Genomic DNA, 19,825 nt, shown 5'->3' with positions numbered 1-19,825 from the left:
CTTGTATAGGGCGTAGGAAGTGGGAAAACGCAATTCTGCGCCGTCTATCTGCCTATCGGTAACCCAATTTCCTCAGGAATCGAATGGAATAGGTTATAAGGCTCTATCTCTCATAATTTCCGAGACATTAGAACAATGTTGGCTACCAACATTACGATAATGTTGGCTACCAACATTAAGATAATGTTGGCTACCAATATTGTGCCACATTGGCTATCAACGTTGGACCAATGTTGGCAACCAACGTCGGGACAATTTTGGCTGCCTACACCACGCCAATGTTGGCTACTAATATCGGGGCAATGTCGGCTACCAACATTGGGACAACAACGTTAATGTTGAATTCAATGAATCATTGAATTAAATTGAAAATAAATCGTCATAGAAATTTCATTCCGAAGCAAATCGCTAATTTATAAGCAAAAATATGTTAACTATGTTGTAACAACCAATTTCCCAGTTTTTTCTTATTTTTTAAAGTTTTGAAATTTTCTGGTAAATATATTCTTCACCATTCGAGAACGTATTTCCCTCAATTTTCTAGATTTTGATCAATTTTTATGAAATATAATTATATGGAATAATAAATTTCCAATTTTTAATGACAAAATCTCTGGAAATTTCAGAGAAATTACAACGTGATAAAAATTTCCAAAAAGTGTACCAGAAAATTCAGGCACAAATTGTTAATAATGATGGGATAGAATCTGGGTGATCATCTCTCGTTCTTTTTTTTTTTCATTATCGATTTAGGTGTAATACTGCCGAAAAAATAAACAAATTGGTCCTCGTCAATTCTGGATGGCACTTGGCTGGAGGGGGAATAACCCTCGAGACTGACTTAGGAAGATAAACACTCTCGGCCCCTTTTGTACACCTAACCGGCAGTCGTGCTTTATTATTTCAACCTCGGTAAGCGTTCCTCCTCGGCCACGATGGCAGCAACCACTGCCATATGGACGCACACTTATGCCCCTCCGATTTTTTACCATGTTAACATTTCCATGACATCCACGCGCATTTCTATGAAGCGAATAAATAATGGAGATTGAAAATAGTATATTTCGTCACGAGTGCGGAAAAGAGTTTTTTGTTATAAACCTCCCACGAGCCAAAAAACACTGTTCCCACGAGTATCGAACGATATTTTTCATCACAATGTGTGGAAAAGGAACGTTTTAGGCACGCGAAGCGAATTTCGAGTGAATTTCGAGTGCACAAAGTTACGTTTTACACACGAAAATTCACTTTACGCACGCCGTNAAAGAGTTTTTTGTTATAAACCTCCCACGAGCCAAAAAACACTGTTCCCACGAGTATCGAACGATATTTTTCATCACAATGTGTGGAAAAGGAACGTTTTAGGCACGCGAAGCGAATTTTGAGTGAATTTCGAGTGCACAAAGTTACGTTTTACACACGAAAATTCACTTTACGCACGCCGTGGGGAAAACGATCGCTTTGCGCACACCAAACTTTGTCAAAAAGTGCACTTTTAAGACAGTTATCACAAAATAGTATATTATGTTACTAGTGCGTAAAGTTCAAGAGCGTGTGTAAAGTGAATTTCGAGTGCGCAAAGCCAAGATTTGCGCACGAAAATTCACCTTACCCACGCCGTGGGGAAAACAACTATTTTACGCTGTTTCATAAACTGTACTTTTTAGACAGTATCACAAAATAGTGTATTTCGATACGAGTGCGGAAAAGTATTTGTTTGCTCGTCGGATTTTTATAACACGGGTCGAAGGCGAGCGATACAATCCCACGAGCCAAAAAATACTTTTTCCATGAGTATCGAACGATATTTTTCATCAGAACGTGTGGCACGCTTCGCGTGCCTAAAAAGTTACTTTTTCGCACAGCGTGATAAAAAAGTGTTTTTTGATCCCTGCGAGGTGTGCAGCGCTCACCGAAGGCGAGTGCTACCCTGCCAACAGTCAAAGAACACGTTTCCCACGAGTGTCAAACCTATTTTTTTATCGCAATGTGTGAAAATTGTAATTTTGCGCACGCGAAACGTCCGTAAAATTTCACTTTACGTACAAGTGGTAAAAAAATCTGAGTAAAATTACGTAACCATGCAATTTTCATCCGGAATACTGCTTCTAGCTGTGGAAATAGTTTTGGGGTCTTTGTTGAAGATGAACTGGAAAACACTTCCGTTCAACGAAATCCGTCGGTTACTATTCTCGTCTCCAGGTGTGAGCCTGTAAGCGGCGTATAAACATAACATGAAAAGTTCTTTGCATTTTGTGACGGCTGGCACTCGAGAACTATTATCCCATCACTTCGGGCACGTTCCAATGTTATTTTTTTTTTCTGTTGTCTCCGTTCGTTTTTTGGCGGACGTCCGAGTTTTCGGAGGGGGAAGGGGTTGGGTGGAGTTTATTTTCTTTGGTTTTGTTGACAGGGGCATGGACGATGAGAGAGATCAATGAACTAATGAATAAATCACTCATTTCAGGTGTATACAACATCACGAAAAAATATATTATTCACGGGATTCAGCAGCAGGAAGACAAAAGTTCTAGAATTCGGATTTGAGAATAAACATTCTGAGGCAAAATGAGCGGAATTTTTTCTATTTTACCTGAGTTTTTCAAATTCCTCCGAATTTTCACGGAATAATTGGACTGAAATTCATAGTTTCTACTGATTTTATGACAAATTGAGCAGAACATTTATTAAATAATTGGAAATTTCCTGAGCAGTATTAAAGATTATCCAAATAATCGTCAATCTTCCGAATTCGATTATTGATTATTACTTGATTAGGTATTTATGAAATTATTGTCAATTATAATTTATGATTACGCCTATCTCTGCTTTGAATAAAAAAAAAATCGTCATTCACCAGAAAATTGGTGCTCGACCCTAACCCCCGAAAATCCAAAATTATTCATTTCAACAGAGTGAAAAATAACATAGGATTATGGTGAGTTCGGATTGTCACGACTCACTGATTGCATTAAATCCACCCATACATGCCGCCTAAGCCCTAGTATCTCGGCCGCCCACACGTGACGAAAAAAAAGGGTACGGTTCCGAGGCTTATCCGAAAATCTGGGCCTGCGCCAAGCTAATTCGACGGGAGCATAATGCATGCACGATGTTCTTGCGGGCATTATAAAACATAAAGAGAAGAGAGAAATGATGTTTCGCTGGACGCCTTCGGGAGTGGTGCATGTGGAGTGCCCATTGACGTTGGCATCGAAAACCGGCGGGATCCGATCAACGATATAAATAAATAGAGTATCAAGTGGTGCCGTTTTTGAAAAGGTGTATTTATAGATTTATTCTGAACATAGACAACGTTGTTTGGCCTTCCCAATCTGCACGGGGAGAAATGTTCAGTAAAAATTACGGAACTTACAATTCACTCACCGATTACGAAATCGACTCGGAAAATTTAAGTCAGTGTATCGTAATTTTTTGCAGGAGATTCAGATGAAAATTACGATAGTCGGACAGTTTTTCCCCGGACAAAATCTCCCTGAAAAAAATTTCCCCGGACAAAATCTCCCCGGACAACTCCTTTTTGCGAAATTTCCTCGAAAAAATTCCTTTCAACGAGTCTTCTGAGGGGTAAATTTTCCGCAAATAACAATCCGTATGAATTTAATTCTTCTGTAATTTCATTGAGGCTAAAGACTCGATAATTTCATGTGTTCTATTGTCTGATTCAGTAATAAAAACCCCTTTAATTGAGCATTATCTTTATATTTATTTTGGCCGGATCCGGTTTCCTAATCGCAAATTCCTTTTTCAGGGAGATTTTATCCGGGGAAATTCTTTTTCGGGAAGATTTTGTCCGGGAGATTTCCCGGACAAAATCTCCCCGGACAATTGCTTTTTGCGAAATTTCCTCGAAAAAATTCCTTTCAACGAGTCTTCTGAGGGGTGAATTTTCCGCAAATAACAATCCGTATGAATTTAATTCTTTGGTAATTTCATTGAGGCTAAAGACTCGATAATTTCATGTGTTCTATTGTGCGATTCAGTAATAAAAACCCCTTTAATTGAACATTATCGTTATATTTATTTTGGCCGGATCCGGTTTCCTAATCGCAAATTCCTTTTTCAAGGAGATTATATCCGGGGAAATTCTCTTTCGGGGAGATTTTGTCCGGGAAATTTTGTCCAGGGAAAAACTGTCCTAGAATCAAAATTACGGAACGCTCCATGTATCACCCCAAATAAAAATGACCAGTCACTCTTACCTGTTTAAGTGACTCACTAGGCCATCGTGTCATTTTCCATTCACAACTAGTTCAATATTTACAGAAACTCTGACCGGCATCAAGCAGAGGATAATCTCCCTGATTGCGCGATAAGGGCGATGACTTAATGAGAAAAAAAAACCCGAGTTAGAGGGTGAGGCTGGAGTTTGTTGAGAATTGAAGTGCAGTGGTTTGAAGATTTAGGGAGAATTTGTGTAGTATTTCAGGGCATTTAAAGGTATTTCGTCTTTCAATATTGACAATTTGAGGACAAAATCAATGGAAAATGTCAATTTAAGTTCAATTACTCCAAGAAAATTGATAAAAATCAGAGAAATTTAAGCAAATCTTGAAATATTTTCGGTATTTAGATGATATTATTATTTAATTAAAGATGACAAGTGCGATGGAAATGATAAATTTGTTACTTTGAACTATATAATTAATAATAATTATTAATTAATTTATTTTAGTTATCAAAATCGATTATTTTCTTTCACACAAAATTACGAGCGTTTAATATATAAATATTATTTTCATGTTACAATAATTATAATTTATAATTATTCTAATGATTAATAAATTAATGTAATTATTCATGTTTTTTTGTTAATTATTGTATTAATTAATTATTTCATTATTGTAATTGTTTTATAATTTTATCTGTATAGCAATCTTAAACGCGACAAAGACATTATTCCAATTAATAATTAATACGATTACTCAAAGCTTTCAATGACAAAATGATAAGAGAAATAATTGACTGACCGGTCATGTCAAAAGTTGAAAAGCAAAAGAGAGAGTTGAAGTGTCTCACATGAGGTGAGAAGTAACTCGTCAAATCACAAGCGACACATTTCTTCAATTTACTAAATTATTCGAATATTTTTGGGATTGATTGGCACGAGATATTGGAATACTTCAACTCATCACAATATAGTCAGTATTTTTTCTCAACAGTGTAATCGATTCCGTGGAACATTTCACGGTTCAATCGTAAAATTAAAATAACATCGCAACAATTTTTTATTGGAATTTTTTCTGCTCATTTCAGCAATATTTTGATTTAAAAAATTAATAAAGTTATATTCACTTCAATCAATTTTTTCAATCATAGAAAATAGATAATTTATTTGATCGAAACAAAACATGCTAATAAATACGTTCTCTTCATCAGCTAAACAATTATTGAATTTCTAACTAACAAAAAAAACAACTTAAACTTACTATCGGCCAGTTTTACCCGAATATCTCGAAATCTAAGGGAGATAGCAACATTTTTATCAGTAACTTTTTTGTAGCCTTCAATAGGCTCTACAAAAAAGGTTGTTACAAAAATTTCGCTATCTCCCTTAGATTCGTAGATATTCCCCGAAAACTCGGCTGAAATAAAGTTCCACTCACTAGTTCAATATTTACCGAAACTCTGACCGGTATCCAGTGGAGAATAATCTTCCTGATTGCGCGATAAAGGCGATGACTTAATGAGGAAAAAAACCCTGAGCTAGAGGGTGAGGCTGGAGTTTCTTAACGATTGAAGTGCAGCACTGGGATTGGAGGAGAGATGAGAAACGCGGGGAGTTATCGTTTGTGGAGAGAACTGACGGTTGAGAAAAGAGATCTCGGGATTGTCAGTTAGTGGAGCGGAGTGTTGTTGGATGCTCGTCAAGTCATTCGCGGCTCTTTTACCCAACTTCTATTGCACCTCTCGCAGCATGAAGTTCAAAAGTAGTTAAGTGGTTTATGGATGAAAATTAAGAAGAGAAACGATCCCCAAAACGAGTTAAAAATCCCTCAAAATAACTCTCAAAAAATGGAACTGCGCAAGAAAAAAATATCGAAACGTTGAACAAACCGACAATAAACAAAATAAATCCCGAAAATGTTTAAACAATTAACGAAATTTCCCGGCAATAAAAAATTACGAAATAATGAATGAACGCGATTTACGAATACTTTCGTTTTATCCAGTGCGAAGTGAATTAATTATCCAACGCTAAAAATGAAACGACGATAAGACCCGTAAAATGTGCATTTACCCCTGAAGTTGCCGCGGAAAATACTCTTATCAATGAGTTGAATGTTTCCTATGCCTCATCTCATGAATTTCTAGTTCAGCAGCTAATAGATACTCCTCGCCGCACTCCGACGCGCAAATTATCACGCGCGCACTAATTAAATTTTTCAAATAATATAATTGTTGTGAACTCTTTCGTGAAGAAGGGATAAATAATCTAGGAAAGTGTTTAAAGAGTGCGGAAAGGGATTTCAGTGGGCGATGAAACGCGAAAGGATACCGCGGAGGAGAGGTCTGGTAGCGAACTCGGCACAGATCCAGTCTGGTAATTTTTTTAATGATAAGATCGGGTTTTATTTTATTTTATTGTTTGAAGTGGGAAAATTCAGCGGATTTATTCACTGGCTCATTCGTACTACTGAAATTTCATCGCAAGAAGTATTTACTTTGGCACAAATTCACTCTGATAATTTGTTATTAAAAAATTAATTTGTTTATTTAATAACATAAATAAAAAATTTAAAAAATAGACAAATATATTATAAACAATTGATTTAATTAATTTGTTTATTTAATAACATAAATAAACAAATTAATTGTTTAATGATTAATTGTTTATTTGTTGATTGTTTTGTGATTAATTGTTTGTTTTTTAATTTGTTTAGTTTTTTAAAATGTAATTTGTATTAATTTGTTTATTTGTGTTTGTTTTTTATTATTTTATTGCTTGAAGTGGGAAAATTCATAGAATTTATTCACTAGTTCATTCGTACGACGGAAATTTCATCGCAACAACTTTTTATTTGTATTTTTGTATTTTGTATTTTTTATACAAAAAAATAGCATTTTTTTATTGAAAAGATTAATTTGCAGTTTTTATTCATTTCGTTGTTTGAAGCGGGAAAATTTACCGAATTTATTCATATTATGAGTGATTTTCTCTTAATCTTGATATTTACGCTTTTTTCCTATTTATTCTAATGTTTACGACGAATTTGTCTAGTATTTAGAGATTTTTGAATTTGTTGTTTTCGGAAAGAGGATTCATAGTTAACTACACAGTAAAAAAATACTAGAAACGTTAAAAATTGTTATCAAGTTACAGTTACATTACAGTAAATTTTAATGCAGTTCGTCTTCGAAAATTTACAATCCGACGAAAAAACAATGCAAAATATAAATTTACGTTCAATTACTCCAGGAATTTAGATAACTATACATATTCTTAAATTTAAACTGAATTGAATTGAATTAATTGAAAATTCATTGTGATTCGGTGCTGAATATCTACGTTTTAATTGAAAATATAAGTAAAATGCTTAAAAATTCTAAATTTCATTGCATTTTTAGTGGAATTGGAAATTTCAGTATTTTACCTCAACAGTGCGATCGATTCCGTCAAGGATTTCACAGTTCAATCGTAAAATTAAAATTACACCGCAGCAACATTTTACTTAAACTTTTTCTACTCATTTCAACAATTTTTTTATTTAAAAAATAATAAACTCATATTCACTTTAATTAAATTTTTCCAATCCTACAAAACAAACAATTTATTTGATCAAAACAAAAGATTATTAAACGCTAATAAATACTCTCTTCACCATCTGAACAAATATTTCATTTTTAACTAATAAAAATCTTCATTCGAACCAAATAAAAATCAGTTCATGTTCGAAAAACCATTTATTTTTTGCAAATAAAAATAAAGTTCAACTTTAAAAAAAAATTATTCATTTGGTCCCAATAAACAATTCACCGGAACAATTTGCTTAAAATTGGACAACCAACTCAAACAAAAAAATTAAACATTAAACTTTAAGTCAAGTTGAGTTAAATTTAAAGTTAGAGTCAAGTTTTCTTGTAAAAGCTCGTTGCCCATAACCAAATAGCCCTATCACTGAACCCATGATTTATATTAAACCGTAAATCAATAATCCAAAAACGGCAGGAGGGGCCGAACCCATCAAGATTAGAACGGAGAGAGGATTTTCGTACGACGCGAAGGGTGAAAGGGACTGTTTGTAATCTGAGTAGTTGATAAACTCGTAGTCATTAGGACTCAAACCGATAAGCCCTAGATTTTCTGCGCACAAATTCACTGAATTACGTTTACCCGCATCGTCCGCCTACGACCTACATGTGCACTGATTTTGTGGCATCATTCCGCCGGAATGCGTTGCAATCAATGAAGTCGAAGAATTTATCAGTGTTAATGGGTAGTCAATAACAACAGAATAACAAGTACTGGACAGGAATTTCATTCTAAATAATCCTCACTTCGGAGAAATTCTGGGTCTGCCTGTGTTAAATTTTATGAGAGGGTCGAGTATAAACTCTAAAAATACGTGAAGCCTCTTCAGTGACATAACACAAAAATTTCGACGATAAAAAACTAATTGCTGGGACATAATTCACAAATGCGTCGAGACAGTTGTACTTGTGACTTCAGTAATTTAATGATAAATAAGGGATCTAAGAAATTTGTTGCGATAGCTGACCGATAGTCCGGCTGTTTTAACGTTCCGTTGGGGTCAGAGCGATAGAGAAGGTCAACTCCCACCACTCGATTCCCCTTCTCTCCAGCAAATCGAAAGTAAGAGCTTGAAAAGATTATCGACACTAGAATTTTAGTATTCGATTGGTGATAAAAATCTTGAAGAAACCACATTATCCGATTCATTGAAACTTCACATTCGTATCATTTAATGTCTCTTCAATAATAATTTTTTATCAATGAATCCATTTTTTCTTGCGACCCTAGCCCCTCGTCAGGAAATTAACTCCTTTGAAAACTCGACATAAAAAAGATTTTTTTATTTCTTGACTTCTTGAGAGTTTCGCGCGTTTTTCAATTACGAAGATGATTCAGATTGGAAAATGTCGGTCAATTGTTGATTTATTTGGATGGATGAAAGACATGTTCTTAACCCCTAGATTGGATTCACGGCATGCAGAAAATAACCACTTTACGCACCCTGAACCGTTTCGAAAAGTGCACTTTTCAGGTTTGTGTCAGAAAATACTGTATTTCATCACTTGTGCGAAAAGTGGAATTTTGCGCACGCGGAGGGTGCGTAAAATTTCACTTTACGCACGTTGTAATGAAAAATAGGGTTCGATACTCGTGGGAAAAGTGTTTTTTGACCCTTGGCACACCTTCCACGGGTCAAAAAACCACTTTTACGTACTCGTATCGAAATATACTATTTCGTCACTCGGTCGAAAACAACTTTTCTCACTCGTGTCATTACATTCCTCAGCTTCGCCTTGGTCTGCAACCTTCACACTCGTCTGAAGAGTTTTTTTAGCGTTGTGACAAAAATAGCTGTTTTGTGATACCTGTCGACTTTACCTTTCGGAACGGTAGCGAGGGTAAAGTGTTTGTTTTTGTGCAAGAGTGCGTAAATTTCAAGAGCGTGCGTAAAGTGAATTTTCAGTGCGTAAACCAAAGTTTTACACGCGACAATTCACTTTACACACGCTCATGAACTTTACGCACGCCGTGCAGAAAACAACCGCTTTACGCACACTAAACCGTTTTGAAAAGTCCACTTTTCAGGCAGGTAGTAGAAAATAGTATATTTTGTTACCAGTGCGTAAAATTTCACTGTTTCGCACGCACGTGTAACACATCCTATTTTTTGTGATACCTGCCGAGGTCACAGACGCAACGGTAGTGGAGGTAAAATGGCGGTTTTTGTGCCCAAGTGCATAAAGTTCAAGAGCGTGCGTAAAGTGAATTTCTAGTGTGTAAAGCGAAGCTTTACGCTGAAAACCGCTGTTTTACGCACACTAAACCGTTTTGAAAAGTCCACTTTTCAGACAGGTAGTAGAAAATAGTACATTTTGTTACTAGTGCGTAAAATTTCACGTTTTCGCACACACGTGTAACACATCCTATTTTTTGTGATACCTGCCGAGGTCACAGACGGAACGGTAGTGGAGGTAAAATGGCTGTTTTTGTGCCCAAGTGCATAAAGTTCAAGAGCGTGCGTAAAGTGAATTTCTAGTGCGTAAAGCGAAGCTTTACGCGGAAAACAGCTGTTTTACGCACATCAACCCGTTTCGAAAAGTGCACTTTTCAGGCGGGTACCACAAAAAAGTGATTTTTGACCCGTGGGAGGTGTGCCCACGAAGGCACACCCGAAGGCACACCACGAAGGCGCCCGTCGAAGGCGAGTGCTGTCCTCCCGAAGCTTAAAGAACACGTTTCCCATGAGTTTCGAACCCCATTTTTCATCACAAGATGTGGAAAACGCGATTTTGCGCACGAGGAGCGCGCGTAAAATTTCACTTTACGCTCACGTAATGAAAAACTCTTTTGAGAACATGCATCTCCACTACAATTGAAATAATTTATATAAAAAGACAGAATTTTCCCCATCCCCCCACCAACAACAGCGAAAAAATCACTTTTCTCATCCTCAATATTTTTCTTTCCTCAAACATTGAATGCGTAGGAGTAAATACGGAAGGAGTGGCGCATTTGCTTTGAAAATAAATGTCTCGTGTCATAACATAGGTATGATGGCGCCTGACGTGTACCGAGGACGCGGATGGCTAAGAAAAAACAAGTAGAGAGGGAATAAAAAAAACGTTGGGGATCCATCAAGGCTCAGATGGGTTTATGGTAGGGAGGTTTACTGGAGTCCGAGGAAGACATAGCGAGAGCCGTTGTCCAACTCCGTTGACCGTGGAGATAACGCTCTGACCCGTTGCGGGGCCCCGCAACTTTAACAACATGAATGCCCCTCACTGTCTCCTATCCTCCATTCCGCATTATGTACTACTGGGTGAATCCAAATCCCAGAAGCTCTATTATGTTTATCCGAACTTTATTGACAATGGGGAGATGGAAAAGAACGGGTTTTGAGGTATGACTCGGTCCATTGTTCATTTTTTGGAAGGGGGATTTCGGGGGAGTTGTGGGAGTACAATGTTCAACATTTTTCGCGGAAATTTCGGGGAAACTTTTGGTGAGAGACGGTTTCAGCGAAAATTTAAGGAATTTTGCCATTGGAAATTTGCGATTTTATGGAAAAACCGATGAATCTGTGAATTTTTGTTCAGTTATTTCATTGAAAGTAATGGAAACCAGGAAAAATCAGGGAATATATTCGTCGATTTTTAATTTAATTGCGAATTCTGAGTAATTTGGTACTAATGTTTGGTAATATTTTTAAATGATAGCTAGTGACATTTCAAGGAATTTCGTAATTGAAAATTTACAATTGAAAAAAAAATGATGAAAATTGTGAATTTCATCAAAAATAGTGAAGATCAAGAAAATTCTGGTGAACATCTCCTGGAATTTTTAATCAACTGGAAAATCAGCATTATTTTGTATTGAATATTCATGTTTTGATGAACTTTTAAGAATTTTTTTAAAGTGATAGGTCTGCAAAAATTGAGAATGCACAATTTTCTGAAAAAAAAAATAAAAACTTTGAATTTCGTTTCAATTATGTCCTCAAAAATACTAAAGATGAGGAAATTTCAGGTGAATGTTTCCTTAAATTTTCAATTGATTGAAAAATCAGCATTATTTGATACTGAATATACATTTTTTGTTAAACTTTTGGCAATTTTTTTTCAAGTGACAATTGTACTGAAATTTTAAGAGCTTTCATCATTGAAAATTCACAATTTTCTGAAAAAAAAATAATGAAAACTTTGAATTTCGTTTCAATTATTTCCTCAAAAATACTGAAGATGAGGAAAATTCAATATTTGGTACTGCCCGTTTATGTTTTCATTAACAATTCAAGTAAGTTATAAAATCCATAAAATTTTCAGAGAAATTAAAATCCCTCATTTGTGTCACCGCTCAATCGAACTGGCTGTTACTCTCCCGAAAAATCCCATCGAATTATCTTCGCGAAATTTTAATATTTTCTGACAGTGTATATGAATAGAGAGAACAGGTAGCGAATTTCAAGAGGCAATTACAAACATTTCTAAATTACCCTACTTAATTAGAATAAATGGCGTAATTCCGAGTACACGGAGGGATCGTGTTTATGCGCTATCGTAGTGGATAATTCCGCCTTGAATCCACGGAAATTCTCGTGGAATATTCAACGGAAGGGTTTTATCCTCATAAGACGTATTAGGTCGTTGGAAAATCAGCGGAAATTTGAATCTCAATTTTATTCGATATAGAAAATTGGTAGAACGTCGAACAGTTCCAGTGCGCACTATCTGGCGATGAGGGGGTAAAATGAGACGACGTTTTACTTGTATTCTTCTGTTTCATTCCGCCCGCTTTCCGTCGATTTTTTGGCGAATAGAAAATTTCATTCAATTATAAAGGCAAGTGATGAGAGATATGAGTCAAAATTCACCTGTTGATAATTCTAATAACAGATCTTGGAAATGATATATTTTTTTAAGTACAAGGTTTCTTGTAAAAATTCTTGTTTAAATCAAATAAAAGAATAATGGTATCTGTATTATCTTAAAACTTCGATAAAATAGGATTAAAGAAACTGCTTTTCTTTTTTTGTTTTATTCAATGATGCATTAAATTCAACATTGTCCCAACGTTGGTAGCCAACGTTGCCCCAACGTTGCCTCAACCTTGACAGTCAACATTGTCCCAACATTAGCAGCCAACATTACCCCGACGTTGGTAGCCAACATTGCTCCAATGTTGGTAGCCAACACTGGCTCAACGTTGGGAGCCAACATTGGCCCAAAGTTGGCAATCAATATTGTCCCAACGTTGGCTACCGACATTTCCCCAACATTAGTAGCCAACATTACCCCAATGCTGGCAGCCAACATTACCCCAATGCTGGCAGCCAATATTATCCCAATGTTGGCAGCCAATATTATCCCAATGTTGGCAGCCAACATTACCCCAATGCTGGCAGCCAATATTATCCCAATGTTGGCAGCCAACATTACCCCGACGTTGGTAGCCAACATTGGCCCGACGTTGGTAGCCAACATTGGCCCAACGTTGACAGCCAACATTACCTTAATGTTGGCAGCCAACATTTCCCCAACATTGCTGGAATGTTGATAGTAAACATTGTCCCCACGTTGGTAGCCAACATTGTCCCACCGTTGACAGCCAAATTTACCTCAATGTTGACAGCCAACATTGCCCCAACATTGCCCCGACATTGACAGTCAACATTGCCTCAACGTTCGTCAGCAAAAAAATGAAATCTACCCAAATATATTCCCGGGATCACCGCACCAAAACCCGCATAAACTTTCCAATTCTTTCCAGATACGACTCCCGATCTCTACAACGGGAGGACTGAAATTCTGGAGCGTCTGCAGCCGACACTGGAAGGCCCGGACAAGTTCAAAAACTGTGAAGGGAGAACAAGCATCTGCGGGGATGAGGCTGCATGCTGGAGGTTACCCAATAACACTTCAAAGTGCGTTTGTCCGCATGATTTATCTACACCCACTGACGACCTCAGGTGCCCGATACGATTCACCGTGCCCCTCACAGAAGCACGACCGATACATATTAATGTCATACCACCTCCCGGTAATGCCACTAATAGTACCGGTGCTCTACTCGTGCCTAAACAGGTGAATAAATTATTAATAACAAGAGCCGTTAAAGGGGATGGAATTTTATTTTCTGTTGCTTTAAGACAACACACTGACATGTGACTCATTTAAAGAAAAAATTATTGTTATATTTTACTGAAAAGAATTATTATTGTTTCAAATAGTTTATTATGCAGTTCTATATTTATTGTATTTTATTATTTAACGTGATGATTATTAAATATCAATTACATTATATTACAATTGACGCAGTTTTTGACACGCATGGAAAAATTCCCTTTCAATAAAAGATTAAAATTTCTTGATGTTGTTTTTGTCAAAATGGATCTAAATTGGCTAATCACTAATTGTTGATTTTGATTGGTCAATGATTTGCGAGGACTAGTCGCTAAAAAAAAGGGTATTTTCAAATTTTTTAAACTCATAAATTATTCTTTGCGTCACAATTCTCAATCTTAAACTTTTTCTATAGCGATTCCTCAAAATGAATTTTGTAATTTTTTTCCCATTCTATTTCACTGAAAAAATTGATTAAAAAAAAGTCAAAATTTTGAACCTAGAAATATCCATAGAAAATACCTCAATAGAATAAGTTGTAAAGAAAAATCCACTTTTTATGCCCAATATTTTCATTGAACATTTCTATTGAAAATGCACAGATAAGCTGCGGCATTTTTTAGTGAATTCACTAAGTTTTTAAAAATGCTTTCGCTTAAATAAAATGAAAAGAAAAGCAAAGAAAAGAAAAAAATCTTTTCAAATTCTTCAAACTCACAAATTATTCTTTGCCTCACAATTCTCAATCTTAAACTTTTTCTGTAGGAATTCCTCGAAATGAATTTTGTAATTATTTTCTATTCTACTTCATTGAAAAGATTCATCAAAAAGGTTTTGAACCTAGAAATATCCATAGAAAATACCTGAATAGAATAAACTGTATAAAAAAATCTACTTTTTCTGCCCAACATTTTTCATTGAACATTTCTTCACATTTCATTAAATACAACGTTTCATTTCTAACATTTCTTTACATTTCATTCCGCGTTTTTCTAGTCTGAGGTCTTTTTTCATCCTTTAGGTGGAGGAGAGACATCACGAGAAAGTCGCTGGGATGATTGGCGTCTTGATAGCCTGTCTGGTACTAATCGGAATCGTTGCAGTCATATTCTGCTTGTGGAGAAGAAAATGTTACAGTAAAAAAGTCGAGCGAAAGACTCTCGACGTGAGTATCTCAATAAAAAAGAATTAATGATCAATGGAGTGGAATAAGATGATAACTATAGATATTCAATACTTTGACGTTCTGGGGATGAAAGAGCCCAGGGAAATTTGTGATTCTCGGAGTGATTGATAATCCATTTTACTTCAACAATTCCGGGAATAAGAAAACGAGGACAAGTTCTTTGAATTCTTGACGATCAATATCAGAAATAATCCCAGATGTTCCACTCATGAAAAGATTGTAATCCAGATTTTTTCCTTTTTATTCAATTTTACTTTTAAATTTCGTGAAATTGTCGAGATTTTTTTATTTTTACTTCCCTTTTTTTTATTTCAGTTTCTGAGGGACTAATTAACAATTATAACGATGTTAAATCTAATTTACGATGGAATTGAATGGAATTTTACATGAAATAGTAAAGTAATTATTTTTGTATTTTAATTTAGAATTGAAAATGTTATTCTTAATAATGTGAGAATAATTGGGAAAATTCTTTTCTTCTCTACAACCGATTCCCTTTTTTACGGTTCTATCTCTCCCCTCAGCCCTTCGATAAAAATTTGATAGAAAAATTTTATTTACACATACTTGAAAATCAGAATATCCCGGAATTCTGATTTTCAAAAAATACAAAATTTTTGCAAATTTTCAAATAAATCAAAATAACGATTATTGCTATCGCCTTCATCTTCGAACTCGATTAAAAGGACATCCAAACAAATTTTTAAAGCCATCATTCAATCAATTCAGAACATTTTTTTAGTTATCGTGGGACAACCGGTTTTCAAAAAAATTCGAAAATTTAAAAAATTAATCGATGAATTAAATTTGAATTTAAAAAATCCAAAACTTGAATTTGAACGAAGCGAAAGTATATTAATATAAAATCTATATTTATATATATTATATTTATTTATATATATTATATTATTATATTATTAAATAAATATAATATATATAAATATAGATTTTGTATTAATATTATATATTTCATATTATATTAATATATTTCTGCATCAATATAATATAAAATATTAATATACTATATTAATATAAAATAAATTGTCGACTCGTCTCCCTTAACTCGACTTCACCCGAATAATATTCCAAACTTCCTCCCCCAAAAAATATAATCCCTCAACTATATTTTCAGCTAACTCCCCTGAACTTGAAGAAAAGTCTCCTCCTCCCCAACAAGTACATCGCCAACCCTCAGTACTTCGGTTGCACACCCCCAGAAGTGCCGATTCTTCGGCGCGACCACTTAGTCTTTCTGTACGACGTAGGTGAAGGCTGTTTTGGAAAGGTGTACAAAGGTAAGAGGGCAAAAAGAATCCCGAGCGAACACATACAAATCCCCGAGTGCTTTAAGCCCTCGTCATGGAACGAGAGCACATTTCAACTTTTCTCCTCAACTTTAACTCTAATACATCTCTTTCCGTTGCCCTTTGCCAGGTGAACTTTGTCACGGTGACAGAACGGAAATTGTCGCGGTTAAAGTACTCAAAGACTCAGCGTCACGCGAAGCTGAGGATGACTTTATGAGAGAAGTTGAAATAATGTCGACTTTTCGTCACGATAATATTTTGTCACTGATAGGGGTCGTCCTCAGGGACTCCAGCAACAGTCCCTGGATGGTTTTTGAGTACATGCCGTACGGCGATCTTGCGGAAGTCCTGAGAGCCAATTCACGACAATTTTCCAGCTGCTCTATTGCCGGACTCGAGCCCTTGACTAAGGTTGTAAATATTAACTTTTCAATTTCGATGAGGCAGTCGAATCGATGGGATTTTATTATTAATTTCAATTGCAGGACTCATTGTACTGGATTGCGGTGCAAATTGCCTCCGGTATGACGTATCTCTCCGCCCAGAGATTTGTACACCGTGACCTTGCCTGTCGTAATTGCCTCGTTGGGGCTGATTTAGTTGTCAAGATTGCCGACTTCGGAATGTCGAGGGATGTCTACACTTGCGACTATTATAAGGTAATCACCGTCATTTTTTAATGGTATTCCCACTGTTTTATTGGATACTCAAGTTATTTAGGGGAGAAGATGGGAAATTAGATGGGTTTTTGGTATTTATTAGTATTTAGGAATAGGATTATTAAGAATTATACTAGACGGCTGCTACTTCAGATTTTAATTCTCAAAATTAAAGTTATGTTTATACTTTTTGGTAATATTTGCCCGAAAAGTTTGTTTTTCATCACTTGCGCGTAAAGTGAAATTTTACGCACGCTTCGTTCTGGTAGAAACATTGTGAAGGAAAATGGGGTTCGACACTCGTGGGAAAAGTGTTCTTTTACTCGGCCTAAGTGTTTGTTTTCTGCACGGCGTGCGTAAAGTTCACTCGAAATTTACACAAAAAAACGAGCTTTATTTTGAGACTTATAGTTTCGAACTGAGGCTTTAAAATGTTTCACAGATCATAAATTTCATAAATGTGATAAAATTTCATGAATTTTATAAATCATACAATTTCATCAAGTTTCATAAAATTTCATGAGTTTCATAAATTTCATAAAAATTCATGAGTTTCATAAAAAAATTCACGAATTTCATAGAATTTCATAAAATTTCGTGAATTTCGTGAATTTCATAAAATTTCATGAGTTTCATAAATTTCATAAAATTTCATGAGTTTCATGAATTTCATAAAATTTCACGAATTTCATAAATTTCATAAAATTTTATGATTTTTATATATTTCATCAAAAGTCCTAAATTGAGACCCTCAAAAATCTGAAGTTCATACTTTCAAACGTCTTAAATTCATACTTTTAAAAGTCTCTAATTAAGACCATCCAAAGTCTCAACTTGCGGCTTCCAGAAGTCTTAAATTGAGATCTCGACGTCTCAAACTGAGACTTTCGACATTTTCAATTTAACACTTCGAGGCTTCATATTTTATAGATTTTTGAAAATCTTAGTTAAAGACATTTGAAATCTTAATAGTATATAGTTGCATAATGACGGTCACAACTAATTTCCAATTTGTGACGGCCATGAATAAAACAAAATAGTTTCATCTACAGCGATGGAAAAAAAAACGGGATTTCCATTTCAAAATGCGGATTAGGCCAATACGAAAGAAATTCAACTGAAAATTGACCGAGAAAAAAATAAAGTTTCATCTATATGGATGAAAAATGACTGTCATTTTTTCTTGAAAAGTTGTGACGGTCACAGAAGGGGGAGGGGGAATTGTGACAGCCGTCTTGAACGCCTCGTCATGTGACCGTCAATGACGGTCACGACCGTTAGTGACGGTCACATGACCGTCAATGACGGTCACATGACCACGAGTGTCACCCCCTATTTATCATCACAATGTGTGAAAAATTTCACATTACGCACAAGTGATGAAGTACCCAACGAAAGAAACTTGTCCCGCCTCTGGTGTTCACCTGTTCTCATTATCCCGACAGATTGGTGGATCTAGAATGCTCCCCGTTCGTTGGATGTCCCCGGAGAGCGTGATGTATGGGCGTTTTACTCTCGAGAGTGATGTCTGGAGTTTTGGGGTTGTCTTATGGGAAGTTTACTCGTACGGTAAACAGCCCTACTATGGCCACAACAACGAAGAAGTTGTTAAACTCATTTTGCAGGGTATAATGCTCATTCCACCCGAGGATTGTCCACCATTCATATGTAAAATAATGTCGGAGTGTTGGAAATCAGAGTCGCGGGATCGTTTGAAATTTCCGGAGATACTTGAGAGATTGGAGAAAGGGCGGGAGATTATGGAAATGCCGGAAAAAGGGAGTTTACCGAGGCCACCTCAGGGACCTGTGGCAATTCGTTCTCTCGATCTCCTGGACTCGGAGGGGTATCTTGTACCTGCACCCACACAACCACAGGAGTATCTCCAGCCACTTCCCCCCTTCAGTGTGTGAATAGAGCAGTTACCGCTGATTTTGTAAATTTTTTACCCTCAGACGATGACTGACACCCTCTGGGGGGTTTAACCCCTCAAATGCCAACATGCACGACTGTTTTCGCAATTGAATATTTCCGAAACTATCGCGGATAGTGCGATACAGTTCGAAAGCTGAATAGCGCAGTTTTAAGGTGTTTCGTGTGAGCAGTCGAAATGATGAAAAAAAATTGGAAAATTCGGGGGAGAAATGGCTGAGTTTGCTGCGTCATTGAGAATTTTTGCACATTTTTTTGCAGATCTCAGTCTCGAGAAAAAAATTATGAAATTTGGGTGGTTTTGTAGCCCCTCCAGCTGTAACCTCCGAGGTTACCCCACTCTCAATTTCCATGGCACCCAAGTTTTATCATTTTTCATCCACCACACGGAGAGAAATTCTCATGAAATTATGAAATTATAATGTGTAGCGCGTGATTTTTTCTCGTTAATGAATGAAATTTTTGCCGAAATCCCCGGAAAATTGATCAGAAATCCCTAGGAATTTTACGTTGACAGCACTAGAATTTTTCTAAAAAATTTCTGTCCGCGCACATTTGGTAGCAAAGGGCCCGCACGTGAGGGGTTAATTAATATTGGAGGGATTAATGTCCTCCGAACACTTGGATTCACTCAAGAATGAAAAAATGTGGGATTCAATTCAGCAACTGCAAATATTTCTGTTTGAAAATTTTTCCAATTCACTTTGGGGACAATTTACCTTGAAGTAGTATGAACATACTTCAGGCGAGACATTAAGTGTAACGAGGAAAATTAACTCAAAATGCCCAGAAAAATAATCATTTACCATTGACAATTTCTTAGATGAATTCCATCTGTAATGAGCGAGTGAAATTAGCCCATCAGATTATTTTTAAATTGTTTTTTGAGGTGAAAATCGATCGGT

The 19,825-nt window shown here is 36.0% G+C and overlaps 1 protein-coding gene across 1 annotated transcript; it reads left to right on the top strand.

The window, feature by feature from the left end:
- Positions 1 to 6,501: 6,501 nt before the first annotated feature.
- LOC107044300 (tyrosine-protein kinase transmembrane receptor Ror) lies at positions 6,502 to 19,129 on the top strand. Its single transcript, XM_015266112.1, has 7 exons — positions 6,502 to 6,565; positions 13,484 to 13,797; positions 14,858 to 15,001; positions 16,155 to 16,317; positions 16,457 to 16,740; positions 16,815 to 16,988; positions 18,434 to 19,129. The coding sequence occupies exons 1-7, from the start codon at positions 6,502 to 6,504 to the stop codon at positions 18,899 to 18,901; spliced, it is 1,611 nt and encodes a 536-aa protein (XP_015121598.1). The 3' UTR covers positions 18,902 to 19,129.
- The last annotated feature ends 696 nt before the right edge of the window (positions 19,130 to 19,825 follow it).

This window comes from Diachasma alloeum, unplaced genomic scaffold (genome assembly GCF_001412515.2).
Source record: "Diachasma alloeum isolate Michigan unplaced genomic scaffold, Dall2.0 Dall_scaffold_00711, whole genome shotgun sequence".
Taxonomy (NCBI): domain Eukaryota; kingdom Metazoa; phylum Arthropoda; class Insecta; order Hymenoptera; family Braconidae; genus Diachasma; species Diachasma alloeum.
The sequence above is the reverse complement of the archived record's forward strand: the minus strand, read 5'-3'. Positions and strand labels throughout refer to the sequence as shown.